The following is a 20,296-nucleotide window of genomic DNA, read 5'->3' as shown; positions in this document are numbered from 1 at the left end:
TTCTATAACCTCTACATTTGAATATTCTATTCCTTTACTAACCAATCTTAAAAAGTATACTAATACAGTAACATTTGTGTGTGACCTATAGAAATCGCTGCTTTTGCATATTTTTAGTTATCTCAGGGGTACTTTGGACTTTTCCTTATGAGGTTGGGGAGAGGGGTCTCAGCTTAGTTTTACTGGGGGAAAGAATGTGTTCTGGCATAGCAGACTGGTTTCTTTGAATTACTCAAACCTTGCTTTCATTTGTATTTCTTCCTTAGCCTTTGTTGCTAAGGAGTCATATTTATAATTCCTTTCTGATTCTACCTTTCCAACATTTCAGAACTTGAGAAGGTGTTTCCTTCCTTATTTTTGTATACATACATACAAAATAAAAAACAATTTATGACTCAGCTGACTGCTGCAGACTCAAAATTTGATGGTTAGTTTTAGAATGATTGATTTCTTAAAACTTGGCATCTGCAGATCCTAAAGTTCTTTAGAAGATGAATATAATTATCTATGTCTTGCATATCAGGAGTCTAAAATATAGAGTATTACACTGCTTTTTCAAGATGATGAAAGAAAACTGAAATTGTTAAACAAAAATTAGTAGGGAATAATATTGATGGAACTTACATGTGAAAAAAGTAGTTTTTATCATTCTATAGTTATCAAAAATTAAAGCAAAACTTAAATTACTGTGTAGATGTGAATAAAATGAATATTTTTGAAGCTCAAACTCATAGAAAAATTTGTGCCTACAGCTAAACGGTGGCTTGTCTAGACATTTGATAGCATCCTTGTATGTTTCTACCAGAAGACAGCTCAAGTATCAAAAGTGGGGATTAAATGCTTCACCATGACGTGCTGTGCAAAGGTGACACAAAAGCTCTGTGAATGTCAGTCTAAGCTGCCTGTAGTCCTGCATTTTCAAGATTTTAGAAGCTTCCCCAGTTTCTTTACTAGGAGTTAGTCTGTTGCCAATGATTTCTGTATTTACAACACATAAGAAAGTACTGGTTTTCATTTTCTTGAAATGTTTTATAGGTATTCAAGAACAGGCTTTGTGGAAAACATGATATCCAAACCAGAGCAATATCTGGGCAGTATGCATTTTAGACGGTGATAGGCACAGGTTTTATACAGAGAATTCAGGCAGTATAGAGATACTTATTATTTCTTCAGAGATTTATGCTTACTACTCTTCTGACAATAAACCCTGTTTCCATTTTACTGGGCATCCCCATCATGCTGCCAGTATCAGGTGCAGATATGCTGTACTTGCAGACATAGACTATCTGATAAATTTTAATTCTTAGAAAGAAATCTGGCTAGAAATTTTATTCTCATTCTCTGTACTAGTTTAGATTTGTCAGTGTTCATTTCCCAGCCTATGCACCAAATAATGGGGTGGGTTTTAGCTCTAGCTAAAAGACACCAGAGTACTTACTCATTTCTTGCTGTGAGATATGGATTAGGAAAAGAGCAAAAGAGGCTTAAAATTTACAAGGAATAAAGGAAGTTGATTAAGAGGACTACAAAAATAAGAAACCAGAATGAAACCTCCAGAAAGTTTCCCCCCACAACCCCGCAATCTTTCTTTTCCCATCTGACAACATAGAGACAAAACTTGGGATATTTAAGCACTACCAACTAGACAATACTTGTCTTTTCATCAGTCTCTGTAGGGAGAGAAGGAGATTTTTCGTGTCATTCCATGGAGAGTTCTCTACAAGAAAACAGTTTTCTCATGGCTTTTCATTTCCAGGACAGGCAACTTCCCAGGAAAAAACTCGGCCATCCTGCCTTCCTCCCATTTTCACACCACTCAGAGGTGTGTTCATGGGCCATCAACTCAATGGGTATTTTTGAAGGATGAGTTATTCAAAGGCAAAGGTTCTCTTCATCTGTCTCTGTGATCATCCCTGGGAGCAGAGGTTTTGCTCTTTCCCTGGGGGCCAAGGGTCTTTCTCAGCTCTCTCTCTCTCTGTTCAAGCATCTCATGGGATCACTGTCTGCTCTGCTTCATCAATGGATACCTTTGCTCAGATTTACACTTTGAATACTTCATTCTCCCCAGTACTCTTTCATGAAAGAAAGGAGTTATTTTCAGAACATTATTGTCCATCTCCATGGCCCCACCAAAAGAATATTTCAGCTGATAAGAGCATCTCCTCATTCTCCTTCCATCTGACGCTTGAATTTCTTTTACTGACCATGATGCTTTATGGTTTCTCTCTCTCTGTCGATTACTCTTGACTTTTCTCTCACTAGAGAGGCAATTAAAGTCTGCAGATCTCATCTGTGCAGTGAAAGAGTTAAATCTTGCCCAGGCCACGGCTAGGTATTCATGGTGTCAGATTTCAGCTGGGCAGCCCCTGGAAGGCAGTGGATGGTTTTCAGCCTGGAGCCGTCTGTGCGGGCCAAGGGGGGGCGAGATGTCAGCAGCCGTGGCCCGGCCCAGCCGGGGCCAGGGGTCCCCCTGGAAATGGCTTCAGCCACCCCGCTGGAATGGGAGCTGGAGGGTTTCCCAGGAGGGGCCAGAGCAGAGCCTGGCCTGGCCTGGGCGAGGGGGTCCCGCACTCTCCATCCCACGCCCGGGAGCTGCTGGAGTCTGGCCCAGCCTCCCCCAGGCCGCACAGGCCGCGGGGGAACCGGGCCAGCCGCACCAGAGCTCCGATACTTTTCAAGGCTGCAAACAAAGAGACAAGAAGTTGCCGGGCTTGGCTTTCAAAGGTGGTATTCACAAAGGTGAACATAGTTTTCAGTGCTGCAAAAAGCTGTCAGTCTCAGAAGTGGCCAGCTGTTGGCCTGGTCTCAAGTAGAGAAAAAACTCCCAGCAGCCTCTCTCAGAGAAATCCTGTCCATGGATGTTTTCCACTTTTTTTCTAAATGCCAAACTACCGCATTCTCTAAGGTGTTCTTCTGTAGAAATGTATGTATTTTAAAATTATTTTTAAACTAGCTACTTTTAGTATTTAGAAATATGACTGAAAGTAGATAATGATGCTTTGTGAGTTGCTATTCTTAGCTGGTTTTAGTGGAGGCTGTGATGTATCTATCACAGATATTAGATTAATAATAAGAAGAATTAGGTATTTATAACTGTGTAAGGCATAAAGGAAAAACTGCTATGTATAAACGCCCCACCTTATATCGTGGTAGAAATTAAAAATCAGAAACCAATTTGTAAAATAAAGTTATTTAAGGAAGTGGTTTTGAACAAATGAAATGTTTCTGGAATGCTTCCACTGGTTCCAACACCTCCCAAGCTGCCCTGGCACTGGCAGCATTGGGATCAAAGAAAGAGGTCAGTGGTGAATTTGTATGTGCCTGGACAGTACCTAGAGCATTTGAAATGATATCTTCAGGCTTAAGTTGAAGTAGAGATGCAACTCCTGAGCCCTTCATTCAGGATAACTCTCAAAATTAACTTTTAGAAAATAATGCTTTGATAAACAGGTTACACCCCTCATTCTTGCAGTCCTAGATAGGTGTGTCCTTTTCCCAGAGTAGCACTAAGCTTTATAGAGACTGAGAAAAAAAGTTTTCAGCACTAGTTAAGTTTTCCACATGAAAGTCGGAAAACCTTGGTTATTGTCCTTAGGCCATGGTGTATTGGTTTTGAAAAAAAAACCACTAGAAAATAGGAAACAAAAAGTTAGAAAAATTGAGAAAAGTTCAAAAAATTAGGAAGTCAGAAAAGAAAATAGGAAGTTAGAATAAAGAATAACTATTTAAATAGGCATGTTCTGAAACATTTGTATGTTTTTCTTCTAGTGTACCTTGACTAAATGATGTATTTTTTAAATTGAATATGTAAAATTTTGATAAAAAGAAATAAAAAAAAACCCCACTTCTCTAATCAGTCTCGCATGATTACTTATGGATATATATTAGCATACTTGTTTGTTACACTGGAGATACTTTTTGTAGCTTCTTAGAATCATAGAACCATACTGCCTTGGGTAGTATGCTCCTACTTTGTTCCCCTTGCAGAGTTAGATCCAAGCTACACCAAATTCCCTGAGCTCATACAATCATTTTTAACAGGTATATAAAGCAGCTTTCCAGCAGCTATCATTTACTGAATTGGTGTCATTCTAATTGTAAAATTCAGAAGGTCATTTTCCATATAAGACTGTCGCATTTTTTATTTCTTCCTGTTTGGAATAGAGCGTTTTTTTATTTCTCCTTTGGTCTTTAGGGATGTGGACAGAAATGACAGCCAGAAACACACAGGTCTAAGGAGTATGTGGACATTACACATCCTAAAGGCAGTTGACAGCAAGAGTGAAATGTGACCCAGAATAAGGATGTGCCTGTAAAACCTCTGTCTCAGCCCACACTCTCAACAGCAGCACTCTTGCATGCTCCGTCCACCAGCAGCAGTCCCCAAGTGCCCAAGGGAAGGCACCCCAGCAGAATTCACCCCGTGCTCCCCACATCACCGTTCCTTGTGCTGCTGCACTGACGAGCTGTAGGAGCAGCCCCTGGCCCTGACAAAGCAAGACCCAAGTCTCAGGGTTTATAGAGGTGACATTTTCTTGAACTGCACTTGAACGGAAGGGCAACAATGGATCAGGCGTTCAATGACCAAACACACCAAGATGTCTCACATACAGGAGGCTTAACATTGTTGGCATGCAGACAATTGAAGAATTGGTGAAGTAGTCTCCAAGAAAGAAAGGGGCATTCACAGCCCCTTTGAATGTTCCCAGATATTGTCCTCCCTCAGTCAATTTCATATCCTTCTCCAAAAGAAGGTTATGGCATTGCTGGACACACCTCTACCCTTTCAGCTGAAGAAATTAATGGCACGAGACTTAGGTAAAAGACAAGACTTCAAAGTCCCTTTAGGTCTGTGCAGGAATCAATATCTGTGTCTCTCTAGAAAGACTGGTTGTGACCTATTATGTTAGAAAAATCTACAAAACAGACAGAGTATTCATAGGGATACATTAAACTAATTTCTCTTTAAAACCCCTTGAAGAGCCTTGCCTCCAACACTTCTCCTTGTGTTTTACAGAACACTTGCAAAAGATCTGGATATTCCTTGGCTCACTGACAAGATGAGGCCATGATCTCCAGGCAGTCCTGGCAGCTGCTTCAGCTGACAGCTTAGAGCAGCCCATAACACATTCCTCTGTAACCCTCCCAGACAAGCTGACTGGGGGAGGGGGTTGTCCAAACTCCTACTCTTTGGACCACTTAAGGCAAAGAGTGTGCATTAAGGAGAACGGTTGGAAAACACCCCTATATGTATCATAAAGAATTGCCATTTCCTCTAATATTTTCTTAAAATGTGGGCAACCTCATAGTGGAGGTACTGGGCCTCAACACTTTCCTGATAAATTTATTTCAGTGAACAAACCTACATCTTGGAGAAAATAAATGACCAGAAGAAAAATGCCTCTCCAATATGATACAAGTAACAATGAGAGAAGGAGTTGTCACAAGAGAAATTTCTTTATTCTTAAAGTTCAATACTATCATATTTGAAATTCTTAAACTTATTAAATTTCTTTAAACTAATCCTATATTTTTTGGAATTAACCTACTCTTTATTGCTAGCAGAACCTACTGTTCAACACTAATGTAAATAATCCTAAAAACCTAATCTTCTAGTTGTAATAAAAAATCCAGAGTTCATAGATATTTCTGGCTGAAGCAGTTGCCTGGTGCCAGGACTCCACTTAATGCTTGTCAAATTCAGATATGAGGCTCTGAATATGTGACAGCTTGTTGTGGAGGTACAGGCACCTGTTCTTCATTTCAAAGTAGCTGGGGCTACCCTATGAAGGAGAAAAAAAAATAAAAAAATTAGGGCATGCAAAGACTTCTGCAGAGTTTACAAGATGTGCTTTGCTTTAAAAAAGCCTTGAGCCTGACTCAGCAGTAACCAAGCTCTGCAGATCTGGTGTCAAACATACCTGTTGTATCTGCTGATAATCTGCTAGGATTCGATGAAGCAGCATCTTCAAGAAAAAACACACAAAGAATGTTTCACTACCACCATGAAATGCAAACTTTACTAAAGCACTACAAATGCATTCCGTTTGACTCCCGAGATTTTCTTCTCTGTGAGCCACCACTCTTCTGGGAGGTTTGCAAAAACAAATCCCCAACTCCCAGTATCACCCAAGATCTGCAATTAAGCCTCTCAACAGGCACCAGAAGGAGCACATGCTCTAAGACTCTGCTTGGGACACCTCTCACCCTATGGATTGTTCTCAGACAGTTCAAACAGCGTTTTATGGGCAGGGTCTTGCCAAAATCTGACCCAGCCCAAGCAGTGTCTGAGCATATATGCCAATTCCTCAGTTTCCCTGCATCTCACTTGAGCAGCTCCAGGGAATCCAAAGGACTGCTCTGATGAAGCACAGTCTTCATGGCTTTATCCTTCTCTACCTGATGGGCTTCAGAGCCTGCGGTCACAGACTTCCATTGTTCCTGAAGCTGTGTGAAGTGCTCTCTGATCTTGTCAATCCGAGTATATAAATTTTGGTATTCCTCATACTCTGCATTGAAGTCGTCCTTGTAGCGCTGGCGTTGGTCCAAGGAGACTATGGCTACGTATTTTCTAACGGAAAAATCAGACTATTTTTCTAGGAGCGTACTCTAAGAGAACATTCTGATATGTTTCTATTCCAGAAAGCACACTTACACTGTTACACCAAGCACGTGGTGAATGTCAAACACAGACCCCCAAACTCTCAGTCAGTCACTCTGGAACTCAATGATTCTACATACAAGCTGATGTGCTTCAAGAGAATGAAGTCAGGTAGCTCTAAAAATCTGCCACATTTCTATGACACCTAGTAACCACTGTTTTGTATTGTAGAGGTTCTCTTCATTAGCAAGTGGATCACATTTAGGAAATATCAGCACTGATTTCCAATGTCAAAGGACTAACAAACACAGCATCTTCAGGGAGAGGAGAAACATTGCCTAATTTTATCTTCTTTCTTTCTGGGTAGGAAAACTTTTTCATTTACATTTCGTTTTGAAAATCCATCTGCAATACTATTTTGGCAGGGACTGCATTTCTATTGAGTTGGGTGCAGAGTTGGACTTTTGAGCTCCATTTTTGTCTGTCTAACAGCAAAGCAGAGTTAAGGATAAAATTTCATTTTTCTAGTGAGCAGCAGTTACATCACTGACCATTGAAAAGAGGCACTTGTATCAGAGGCACAAGAACAAACTGCAGACTGGTCTGAAACCACAGCTAAACCCCAAACCACATCAGCTTTTAAGGAGGGCAAAAGTCATTAATGCTTGAAGCCGCTGATGGGAGTAAAGCCTTCTTCATTCCCTTCCCCCTCAAATCAACACAAGTGCAGTTCTATCAAACTCATGACACAAATCCAAGATGAAGTGGCAATGAGAATAATAGATATCACTTCAACACTGCCACACCAGTACTTCTGCTCCTCTGGCCCTGAAGACAGGCTTCTTTTTGGATGACAAGAACCCTTTCCTCATGGGAATGAATCCTTCAAAGCATCTGAGATTAATATTTACAAGCAGGAAATCTTTAATAACTTGAAATTCAGTACCGAGACAGACAACTTGTGCCAATGATGCACCCCAGGCCAGCTGCACCTGACTGGTGTGCTGCATGGTTTTGAAAAGAGAACTGCAGAGGCCTTTCAGCATTTTGGGAGGTAGCGGAGAAGCAATAGCCTGGACTACTGGCTTTTGCCCAGGGACATCCCCTAGCAAGAGCCCTACCACAGGCCTCCCTCAGCTGCTCCTCTGCAGGGCCCGCCTTGCCCTCCCCACGGAACATCCCTGGCTGTATCCAATATGAGCCAGGGCCCTGCCGCGCCTGCCCCAAAGGCCGCAGCTGCCCCAGAGCCCAAGGGCTGCAGGAGGCCTGACTGCCCTTGCCAACATCACAGCTCTGACAGAAGCTGAGAGCAATTCCCACTGCTTTATACCACACACACACACACACACACACACACTTCCCCCTCCCCTCCTGCACTGCAAATCCCATGACAGGATGCAGCACCACTGCTGCAGCTGGCCCTGGGCACCTGCACTGCAGCAAGGAAGGGCCTTTCCAGGCCTAACCCTCCTCGGCGCTCATCTCAGCTCGGAGCCTTGGAGGCCCAGCCAAACCTTCCCCAGCTTATCCTTTCCACACAGGAAACAGCTTGACACTGCACCCCACTGAGAGTGGCAAGGGTTAATGGCAATTTTACTCACCTCAAGTCGTCTGGTTGGTTGGCTGTTGCAGAGCATGTAGAAGCAATGGAAGTATCTTTTGTTTCGCCTGCAGAAAAGTAGGATCTTGATTACATAATCTTAAATATCCAAAAACACCCACTGTATTGGCTTGAACAAGTCCTTTTAGAGCTTCCTTCTCACAGCATTTTATCATAGGAGGGCACATGTGACCTTCTCCACAGTAGCCAAGTCCCAGGGTTTAGAAAGAGGATGGTCACTTTGTTCTACAGGTTCTGCATTGCTACATGGTATAGCAGAAGTATAAACAGAAGTGTCAAAGGGGTAATTAAACTGGACAGAAATAGCAATAATCACAGTATGTTCAATAGAGCTGGTAAGCTTTGGGGTGGGCATTTCATTTCCAAAAGTGCATTTGCTCTCATGGCTCAGTCCACACAAAATCTTCAGCCTAAGCCCCAGCTTGAAACACAGTACAGATTTTTCCAACAGCAGCTGGGCAGAATTTTCTAACAGGCTTCTGAAGAACAATGCTCACATCTTTAGAGACTCAAGCAGGAATCTTTCCAAAAGACATCGCAAGGTTTGCAGCTACCATGTGTATGTTCAGAAGAAATGTGCAAAGACCGTCTCAAGGCACCTGTCTCTACAAGCACAGCACCACTTCAAGAGCAGACATGCCTCCAGGCTAAAAAACCCTTGTCATTTGCAAGCTCAACCTCCAAAAGGGACAAGACATAGATTTAACAAAGCAACTGAACTCTGCCCTACTGGGTGTGTCCCTCTGATGACAAATCAAGTGCTCCTTGTGGATTTTCTGTTTAGCTTTTCAATGCTGTTTTCAGTCTGTACCGTTTCTAGAGCTTTTGAAGACAGAAATTCTGCAGCTAGGATGGAGAGGAGCTCCCAGGCCACTTCAAACTACAACTCCAGGAAACCACAGGCCAGGTTTTGTAGCTTCCATGGAGTTTCCATGGAAAGGCTGAGTTCAACAAACAATGATGAAATCATTGAGATGCTTACATGTTTCAGTAAACTAGTCTGCAGTAAACGTCTGACAGGTTTCTATCTCCAGCATGCAGACTTGAAAAGCTGCTGATGGAAAAAGTGGTGGCTCAATCAACTGTCTGAGTCAACTGTGTGTGTACTAGAAATCAAATGAAAAGAAAAAAATCCAATCCCTGTGACTTTCTAGTGCCTGGCTCTTCCTTTTAACCAGGTTCTCCCAACAGCAATCTATTGGACATTTCTTTCTTCTTGATTGGTTTTGCACTACAGAGGGAGAATTTCTAAAAATTAAGAGTTTTAGACAAGGTTGCAGAAGCACAGATTTCTGGCCTTTGCTGCTGCTGTCTTTTAAACCAAGAGTTACAATGGAATGCAATGGCAGAAAAAAGAGTCTTGGTTTTTCATGACCATAAAGCAAGGAATAATGGTAGAACAGAAATGTAGAGCAGTGCCTTCATGTATGCAGCCTTCAAAGCTGCCTTTTCAGCAGGTGCAAGAACACAATTATCTACTTGAGAACACTGTCCAAGACGGATGTTCCCATAAGAGATAAGGCAGCACAAGGGGAATTTAAGAGAAGCACAGATGGCATGAAGGAAAGCACCAAGCCTTGGCCTAACAGTGCTGAAGGTTTGCAATTAGGACACCAGACAAACATTCCACTGGAGAGTCTGTGGGTAAGGGAATAAATACTTCCATCCCTGCTAGCCCAAGGTGTGGGAACATCTGTGAGCACTCTGTGGAGCCAGTATAAAGGTGGTACTTTCAGAGCAACTTGGGAACCCCCACCACCAAGAAGACCAGAGTGAAGAAGGACCAATTGGACAACAGAGAATCCAGGTGGTACTGATATCTTCCTACTTAATGTCTTACTCTTCTCCCACCCTGCCTCTCTCCCCTAATTTCTTTTTATCTCCCAAGTTTGCATTTCCTGTTAAATAACATTTTTACTATTGACACTGGAAAAGGACTGCACTTACACCTTAATTTGGGCAGAAGCTTCTCTTAATAACCAAATCTTTACACCACGGTTATCCACCCAGGACTTAGGAAAGGCAGCACATTAATACCTTCATCGAATTCTGAGGGACACAACTGCTTCAGCCTCCCCAGTTGGTTTTTCTTTCCATTAGAATTGGGGATCTCCTCCTGCATCCCAGAAGGCTCTGGGATGCTAGAACTCTGAAATTTGTCTTGTTCTTGCACCTCACAGGTGCAGGGGGAAACGGAGCCAACACTTGGAGACATGTTCAAAGTGGAAGTGGATGTGGAAGGCAGCAACAAGGAAGAGAAGTGGCCATCAGCTGCTGGCTGGTTGTAACTGAGCTGGCGAGCAATTCTCCGCTTCTTGCTCATCACAGGACCGCTAAAGTCAGAAGCCAGAGGCCGTTTCTGCAACAATAACAAAAGAACTCATTCATCTATGTCCATATATTTATCTATCTAGATCAGGTTTCTCACCCATTCTGAAAAAGTAGCATTTCTGAACTGGCAGTGCTTGAAAATACATCTTAACTGAAAACAGCATTGAAACCAGGAAATACTGCAGGTAAATACATTCCTTGTCTCACTCCTACTTTCTCATCTTAAGACTTAGCAAGTCTTTCTCCAAGCTGTGGGAGAAAGACACTCCCTTCAGCAGCTCTATCAAAGGTTTCCCCAAAGAGGGGGAGTCTGGTCTGTTTTGTCTAGTTCTCAATTTCCACTAGTACACACCAGGAAGAGACTCAGCTTTTGCTGTCACACACCCACATGATTTACTAAAGAGGCATCTGACTCGCTTCAGGTTTTATGTGGTAAAGACGGGATTAATCTTCACTGCCACAATCTGTCAGTACAAGGTGGGATGGTTGTGAATTCTCATCAGGCTGAACAAAAACCTCAGTCACATGTAAGGAATTCCTGTGCTTTCAACAAGAGTGACCTTCACTCCAGTAGCCACCCCACACTTTACACTCAAAAGCTCATAGCTGGGGATCTTGAAATTTTTATAAGAGAGTTTCACAAGTGGTGACTAAGGAGCCCTCACTTTTCCTCAGTGCCCTTCAATCATCTCTCAGCACCTCCCAAGGACTTTCTCAAAGGTGCTGGCTCCAAAGCCACAGCACACGGCCACAAGCTCCCCACTCCCACTGCAAACTTCAGGGCCAAGGATGGAGCAGAACAGGACAGCCATGCTGTGCCCAGGCAGAGTGAGACAGGAGAAAAATAAAGGCAGGGAAAAGAGAGACACAAGAGAGAATATCAAGGGTCTGGAGATCCTGCATTGGTCCTGACATGTGCATAGTCTGGAGCTGGAGTCAACAAAGAGAGTGAAAGAGAGAGAGAGAGAGAGAGAGAGAGAGGAAAGAGAGTGTGAGGGCCCCATCTGCTCCACCATGCTGCAGCCTCTTGTGTACAGTAGATTTTTCATGTGCTTCTGTCATACAGGCACAGCTAATCCTTTGAGCCCTTCTGCAGGGAATGAGTTGAGGGTGGAGACTGAGCTCAAGGCTCCAGGCAGAGCAGCAAGTTGGCTCAGGACGCTGCTGCTCGAGCCCTGCAGGAGCCTCTCTTCTGATCACAACCTTCCTGTGCCAGCAGTCAGAATTACTGACTAACGTGCTTTGGCCAGGTCCTGCACATTCCCAGCACAGCTTTTACACCAGCAGCAAGTGTGTGAAAGCTATTTAGCAAGTGTGCTGCAACTTCATACACACTCCAGAATGTTAAAAATGCACAAACTACCTGAGCAGGCCTTGCTGAAGCATCTCTCTTAGAAGCTTCCAGAGATGGCTCTTGGCTGGTGCTGCTTGTGTTCTGAGATGGAGCTGTTTTTCTGGAAGGATGGTGCAAGAGTTCAAGCAACAAGGTCTAAATGGTCAACAGCCATAAGTCTTTCCTTGCTGGTAAATCTGACCTTCAGTATCATTACTCAAGAAAATAGCATGAAGATGAGTTGAGGCAGCTTTAGGCTGGATGTCAGCAAAACATTCTTGCCCCAAAGGGTGCTTGAGCCCTGGAATAGGCTCCCCAGGGCACTGGTCAGTGCAGCAAGGCTTCAGGAAGTGTTTCAACAACACTCTTGGGCATATGGTGTGATTCTTGCAGTGTCCTGTGCAGGGCCAGGAGTTGGCCATCAGTTGGATCCCAATGGGTCCCTGCTACCTCAGCGTACTCTAAGAATCTAGGCTTCATTTCCTAGGGCCTTCTTCTGAAAAGACTCTTATCCTTCCCCTAAAGACTGAACTTACCTGGAAAGTATCAACTTCAAATTCTCTCTGTCTACATCAGTATAGCCAGGCCAATTGTTCTGAATGCTTTCCAACAGATATTCCTTCAGATTGTAGGAATTATCCTTTAGATTCAGGTTGGCTACCTACAGGCAGACATTTAAGAGAACAACCATTCATGATGGGTGCTGTATGTAAACTAAAGCAATAGAATTGGTCCTCAACAATGATTTGTGAACACCCACTTTGAACTAAACAACGTCTTTTGGTAGAGAGATGAATGATTCCCTTATTGCATGAGTTTTCAGCTATATTAAAGTTTCACCAAATAGAAACAACCACATAATTCTATTTCTATCTAGCAAGTGTTCCTTGGAAACCAACATGTAGTGCTACAAGATAGAACTGTGGTCAGGCCCAGAGTCCCTCTTCATGTGGCAGAGCCAGGGTTCATTCCAGCAAAGTGCTGCCATGAGAAGACCATGCACATGCCTTGCTGTATTCCTTTGAAAAGCAGCGAGCTTCATATCTTCCTCAAGACAACTACCAAGTCTACTCAAAAAGGTAAAATGCAGTAGTAAAACCTCAAGATCACTAATATCAAAAGGGCTGGTTTAGGCTTCACCACTTCACACCTGCTCAGAGTTCCATAGAAAAGCCCACAGGAAAGTTTGACCCCTACAGCACACTGAATACATGATCAACACTTCACCACCATCTGTAAAAATTTACCCTTTTTTTCTCCATGAAAACATGATAAATATTGCTGATTTGGGTCAGTGATTATGTCTGTCTGTCAACAGCTTAAAAAAATGTAAAAGTAACAAAGCTACTTTGAATTAGGAATTCCTGTCTTAAAATCAGAACTAAGGTTGTGTTTGAAGGGAAGCAAGAGGGTGTGTACCACATCTCAGCCAGCTCCGGCTGCCCATTTTACATTTATACAAAGGAAACTCCCACTTGCTCTGCTATCTGGAAAAGCCTGAGCAAGGCAGGCTTGCTCAGTGTGCAGTGCTCACACAGCCCTTTCAGAATGCAAACCAGTACCTTGAGGCAGTTCACACCTCCTACAGGACATTACCTCCAAAGCAATCTTAAACATTGCAGTGGAACAGGAGAAAATGTTTTCACCCTCTACCTTCTAAGGAGCTGAGCTGTGAAATTTTTCTAATCTATTTGAAATCTAAATGGGCTTCCTCACTTGGGATGGTAGAATATGGCTCTCATGAAATTGTCAATTTGTGTCTTCAGCAGGCAAAAACCCTGCCACTGCCCTGAGCAACCACAGCAACAAGCTTCAGAATGACAAGGAATGAAATTCTTCAATCAAGTTCTTAAAAAGTCCCTGTGGGATCAACTGAAACTGTGTCCATACTGAATTTTCCTGCCTTGACTATGTTCCAAACACTTTTTTCATCCCTAATAAGGAAATATTCCTATTTGACATATAGCCATGGGGAAGAGGGAATATTTAAAATGGCAGGAAAGAACCACTGCATCTTTCCATGGGTGTGCATTTTCTAACTGGCTATCCTAAAGAAATACCCGTGGAAGTTAGAGGAGCATTGGAGAAGGCACTGAATAACATTGTTCCAAGCAAGATGAAGACTCAGTCTACATGACAGGAAAGAAACCCTGTGCTCAAATTTGGGCTACCACCTTTATCATGGAGCTTTTGCTTGGAACACCTTTTCCTGGCAAGCAATCCTCACAGATCCCAGCAGAAGCCAAGTACCTTTGAGAGGTCACCAACTCTGTTAAAAGGAAATGCTGCCCTGTGCATTTTCCAAACTTCTCTCCTCTCAAACTTATCCTAGGAAATTTTAGGTACCACTACAAACCACCTCACAAAATCAAGGAACCCCTGTGAAGCTACTGCATGAAACAGTTCAACAGTGCTAGGAAAAGAGAGAGGATTAAAAGAGGCATGAGCAGCAACAACCCTACAAAGTGTTACTCATTGCCAGCTATTCTAGCAAAACACCAAGACCTCAAATATTTTGAAGTTTTCTTTCCTTTTCCTCACATGGACTTGCAGCTTGAGGCATCTGGACTATGTTGATGGACAAACTGAACTTAGGTGTATGGAGCATTCTATAAGCCACTGCTTAGTTTCTAATTTCTAATTGAAAGAGGGATGAAAGAAACAAGTGAAAATGAGGAAGAAGAGAGTAGTACTGTGGAAAAATTGCTGTCACAAACTCCACAATCTCACCTGATGGAGGATCTTTCCAAGGGTACCCTTGTCCTTTTCCTTGATTCCATCTCTCTTCAAGCGAGCGAGTAACTCTGGCTTCTTGTAAGCCCTCAGAGCAAGTAAGTGAATCACCCTGTCCTTGTAGGGTCGGTGATAAACAGCAGTGCAAGGATTTTGTTCACTGTCTGCAGGCTTCATGGGCTTTGCTTTTTTTCCCTCTGGTTCAGGACATGAAGTGCTTGGTTCAGCTCTTTTGACATCTGCTTGTTTTCCCAAAGGAAAGGAAAAGAGATAAAGAAGTGTGAAATGGGAGGTTGGGAGAAGTCAAGAAACTTGATTTCAAAGGATGATGGAATTCTTGGGGACAGAGCTGGACTTAAATATCCATGTGGATCCCTTCCAACTCCGCACATTCTCTGATTCTGTGACAAATCCCACTCCCTAACTGATACTGCATGGAGCATGCTGCAGAGGCACCCTGTAGCCTACCAGCAACCAGTTCTGTCTCACCTGTGTTTCTCAGTGCCAGCCCAAAGCAAAAGTGGCCCCAAGTTCCATGATTGTCCCACCACTGCCAGTCCTCAGACCCCAGTCACTAAATGTTAAATATGCCCTTAGGATCTATGTAAATCACCACCAAGAATCACACAAATCATCATTCACATGTGAAACGGAACATCCCCAATGAGAAATTGGCAAGGTGAATTTTGTCTCTCCAAAAAGCCAGGATGATGCTGCCATAAAATGCTCTAGACTGAGCTAAAGTAGGGCAAGAGCTGCCCTTCCAGTGGCAGGCATGTCCCTGCAGGCAGGGGACTGCAGCCACAGCCAGGTGAGAGCTCCTTTTTCTCAGGGCAGCTGGCTGTGCCTGGCTCAGCTCACTGCTGCAGGCAGCACCACTGAGTGCCTGCAACGGCAATGTCCACCTTGTGTGTGCCTGGAGCCAGGCTCCTTGGGGAAACGGCACTCACAACAGATAAAAAACAAACGACACCACCTAAGCACATTGGAGTGTTTTTTTTTGTGGGCAATGACAAAATCCATGGGGAAGATGACATCATGACTTTCCTTTCACTTGCCTTGAAAAGAACCCAAGAGGGTATTGTGGCAACCTAATTAGTCAGCTAATAATGACCAAGACAAAAAATGAAATCAAGCAAAGTTTTACATATTGACCTGATGAAATTGTCTATGCAACTTCCTCAAAGTCATTTTCTTTCAATTTCCACTTAAGATGAATGGTTTAGCCCAGTGTGCTTGCAGTGGTGCAACCCTTGACTTCAATGCTCAAAATTCCAAGCCGTCAATCAGCATGGGAACAAGGAAGAACGAGCAGGCTTCCTCAGGGGAAAACAGGCCAATGGCTGAATGCCATTGTGACAAGAGATTGCAAAGCTGACCTAAGAGCAAAGCACCCGCAGTTGAGATCTCTGTCTCAACTCTCCCCTTGTCTCAAGAATATGCTGCAAAAATGAGTTACCATGTTTCAAGTCTTACAGACATGGAGCAAAATATGAAAAGCAACCATACCTCCAAGTCGGTTAGACAATTTGACAACCTGCGCACTTCCAGTGTGTGACGCCTCCCCGGTATTTGGCTAAAAAGAAAAAGAAATCTTCTGTAAAACGTTCAGCCCGCACTCCATTCCTGCTGACTAAGCAGGCCCTTAATTTTAAACAAGAGCTGAATTTGGAAAGGTTTGCTCTCCCATCAACTACAAAGGGCTGCTTTGACACAATTCTCCCTCTGAAAGCAGCCAGCTACAAAACTGCCCTGAGAGCGTGACCGTCACTTAGCCTCTAATGCAGCCAAGCATTCAAGTACCAAGTCATCCTTTCCCAGTTGCTGGAATTTTTGGGCACCAGCTTCCCTTGAAATTAAGTGCCTGAGTGCAATTGAACCGGCCAGCGCTCAGCTAACAAACCTGGCAAGAGTGGTTCACAGAAAGATCACAAAGTTGGGGCAGGACCCCACACTGGGATTTATTTGGAACTTAGGAAACCCATTCTGGAGTCAGCTCCAAGAACAACTTCAACTGCAAAATATCAACTTCATTTGTAAAAGGCATGGAAACCCTTGCTCATTTCCTCAGCTCAAGATGCAATTATTTGCATAGATGTTAGAATGGAAACAGTTTATCCTAAGTTAGTCAGATGTGACAAAATTTGGCTTGCTTGGCTTGAACTCATCACTTAGTCCTGAATGTGCTGCATTCCACTGGAGCTTAAAAATCACTAAAATGTCTTTTGGCATAATCATATTTTTTAACAAAAACACCTGACTGCCATGCAAGGGCTTCATTCTGAAGGCAAAACTGGCTGTCAGTGAAGCTGAAAAGCTGCTCATCTGAAATTGGCCTGAACTTTTCAAGAAATAGGAGGATCACTTGCAAACATCTGTGAAAGCAATATTCAGCAGTCTTTTAGAAATCCTACATTTTGCTTGTGAGACTGCTCATCACTTGCACAAAGTGCTGCCTCAACACAATTCCATTAATATTTCTGTTTCATTCATCAGTACTGGCAGAGCTTGGGACAGGGAGAGGACATGAAAGGGAACAGGGAGCCACCTGAACTTCACATCCTTTTACATCAGCTTAACAAAGGACTATGCTCTAAGAGCATCTGTGCATTTTATAGAAGAAGGGAAACCAATCATGTAAGCGACCAAAACATGAGCCTGAGTTACTTATGCAGTTGTTCATTGTTTGTTTAGCCTGCATTTTTTCCTACCTAATTATCTTAATTAACTTTGTAAGTAATTGTTTAATTAATCATAAGCAGTATATTAATCATAAGCACTCTATCAGTCTTAAGCGCTGTCATTTCCCACTTTAGAGAGCAGGTAGCTAAGAACCTTTTGGCAGTCAGCTGTCAGAACTGGATTGTTAGATCACCAGAAGTTGTCGTTTTCCAAAACTAACCCTGATAAGCTTCAATGAACAAAGCCTGAGGTGTAAAAGGCTGGACACCTGGAATCTACGCTTCATAGCCCTCCAAGAACATGTTGGAGTAACCAGGAGACAAACACTAATAAAAACATTTCTGCCTCAGAGCTCAAAACAACTTGTCTGGGAAAAAGTTATTCAACAGTCTGAAAAATGTGGGCTAATTGAAATGAGAAAGGTGACACCAATATCCAAGCCAATACAATAGAAAAGTAGTTAATGAGAAGAATGATGTCATTTAGAAGCCATGAACAGTAATTTCTTGGTTTGATAAAAAGGTATGAATAAGTGGAAAAGCTTTGGAAGTGGCATGCATGTGGCAGAAGTTCTCCACTATGCACCAGAGCCAGGAATAAAGTAATGGCTACTCCTAATATCAAAAAAAATTCCTGTTCAAGGGCTTCATTTATCCTTACATTTTCAGTGACCCCATTAAAAACATGGGACAATGAGAAATCCATGCATTTGGACCTAAAGCCATGCCCAGAGCATGAGGTTACTGAATGTCACAGCATGGGGTACTTCCAGCTTCCACTGGTACCTCCTCCATGTCATCCTTGAGAGCCACTTCCATCAGGGAACCTGTGACTTCCACTGGCACCTCCTGGATGTCATCCCTGTGAATCGCCTCCAGCGGGGCGGCTGCCTCAAAGGGGCCCTTGGAGCACCAGTGGGGCCCCAGCCCTGCACAGCAGGACCCGCAGGGTCAGCAGCCCCTGGCACCAAAACCACGGCCAAGCCCCCACGGTGTCAACGCCCAGAGCCCGACAGCCACCCCTCACCTGTTGGTCCTGGGACCTCTGGGTTACCCTGACGGGCATGGCAGTGATGCTGGGGGCCCTGCGGGGCGCAGTGTGGATTAGAGCCCTGTGGAACATGGTGGATCGTGCCCAGGCTCTCTGCTCGGCCATCCGGCTCTGCCTTGGCTGCTCCCGCTCCCACACAGCCACTGCTTCTGTCACAAAATCTGGGAAATGTAAACTTGATGTTAGGAAAAGGTGTTCTTTGCTCTTTGGCCTTTATGGCTTCCAAGGCTCATCAACAAGAAGGGAGATTATTTCCATGAAACAGAAAGTAGCCAACAAGCTCTAAGTGATGGCCAGGTGTTGGAAAGGCAAATTACTTCTTGGCTGAATTGCCTTTTGAAGGTGTCGGGCTTGACAGGCAAGAGTTATCTCCGACCTAGGGGAGCTTAGCAAGGATTGGGCAGAAGAAAGTACCACTGATGGTGGACACAAAGAATGCAGAACTTATGGGCACAAGGACATTTGACAGAACCCCCAAGACAAGGAGCCAACTACTAAAGCCAAAGCAGCAACTGTGCTGAATCAGCTTTGGTGGGGTAAAAGGGAATTGCAGCAGGGCAAACCATGGCCACTCACTCCAGAAAGCTCTCACAAAGAACAGAGAGACAGAACATGCAGACTAATTAGCATGAGAAGTGACAGGATCATAATCTAATAGTAGAGGGAATAGTAATTATGAGAAGAACTAGGTAACTTGGAGACAAAGAACACTAATTGCTTCAGTTGATAAATAGTATAAATACTAAAACATTCTGATTCTTGTCACGGTGGCTTTGTGGATTTATCACTGAGCCCCCCTTTCTGCACAGAACTGTAAAGAATTACCTCCACTCAGTGCATGGATTGGCCTCTTGATCACCTTGTGCTAGAACCAAGCAATTTGGAGCAACACTCCCTAGCACTGTGACACCTCCGCTCTCGCTGCAGCCACGGAAGGGTCTGAGCGGGCCTGCTGTGTGCCGGTGACAATGGCCACGTGTCCTTGGAAACGGGGAGTTCCATGTTCCAGGCTGGGTGGGATGTCACTGAGGAGTGGGATGTGACACGCTCGGGGCAGAGGGAATTCCAAATGGGCAAATGTGGGGAATTCCCAGCCCTGTCCCATGAATGACTCAGCTGGTTTCCAAGTGCAGAAAGGGGTGCTCCAACCATCCCAGTTGCTGCAGCTGTGCAAACCAGGGCTAACAGAGTGTTTCTGCACAAAAGTGCTGTACTTGGCTGCCTCAGAGGTGAAGGAGCAGCTTAACACCTCTAAGCAGGGCAGCAAGGTGCAGCCCTCCCAGCACTGGTCAGTCCTGCCATGGGCTGGTCAGTCTGTGAGCCTTTGAGCACATACACGGTCACTCAAATATCATCTCCTTGACAAAAACCCCCAGAGCCTTCCTCATCCCAGCCTCCTAAAAGAAAGCAAGCCAGCAGCACACCCAGGCCCCCACATGCCCTGCAGGAGGAGCTGACATGGAAGAGCCTGCACTGATCCTGAACACAATTACAGGTTGATAGGTGTGCTGACTACTGGTGGCCATTGAGGTTACTGACACATCTGGAAAAATATTTTACACTGTGTTTATATTTGCATTTTCCCCATAGCCAAGCTTATTCCTTATGTAATGCACCAAATAAACCCTTGTCCAGTCATAACAAGGAGAGGGAACAAAAGCAGGTCATTGAAAATTTGTCAAATATTACTTGCCAAAGCTTATTTCCCATGAAATATTGTCTTTTTCTTTTTACCCAACATTTGTCTTTCCCAACTGACCACGTAGAAACCAAACCTGGGATGTTAAAACAGTACCCACTAGACAATAGTCTTCCATCAGTTCTTGTAGGGGCTGGAGTTTTCTCTTGCCATGCCATGGAGACTTCTCTACAAGAAACTGTTCTCTCGTGGCTTTTCATTTCCCGAGATTGGGGCTACCCAGGCCAAAATGCTGCATTGTGACAT

General features: G+C 43.7%; 1 protein-coding gene across 1 annotated transcript; it reads right to left on the bottom strand.

The window, feature by feature from the left end:
• Positions 1 to 5,438: 5,438 nt before the first annotated feature.
• Positions 5,439 to 19,321, bottom strand: LOC147648067 (RNA polymerase II elongation factor ELL2-like). The gene is made up of 11 exons (XM_086867807.1): positions 19,177 to 19,321; positions 18,328 to 18,512; positions 16,129 to 16,195; positions 14,617 to 14,858; positions 12,423 to 12,547; positions 11,917 to 12,007; positions 10,260 to 10,581; positions 8,203 to 8,269; positions 6,400 to 6,571; positions 5,922 to 5,966; positions 5,439 to 5,783 (listed from the first exon to the last, which is right to left on the bottom strand). The coding sequence occupies exons 2-11, from the start codon at positions 18,454 to 18,456 to the stop codon at positions 5,685 to 5,687; spliced, it is 1,359 nt and encodes a 452-aa protein (XP_086723933.1). The 5' UTR covers positions 18,457 to 18,512; positions 19,177 to 19,321; the 3' UTR covers positions 5,439 to 5,684.
• Between the last annotated feature and the right edge of the window lie 975 nt (positions 19,322 to 20,296).

The sequence above is a fragment of the Cyanistes caeruleus genome, chromosome Z (genome assembly GCF_971803275.1).
Source record: "Cyanistes caeruleus chromosome Z, bCyaCae1.hap1.1, whole genome shotgun sequence".
Lineage (NCBI taxonomy): Eukaryota > Metazoa > Chordata > Aves > Passeriformes > Paridae > Cyanistes > Cyanistes caeruleus.
Note: the sequence above shows the minus strand (reverse complement) of the source record. Positions and strands in the feature narration are given on the sequence as shown.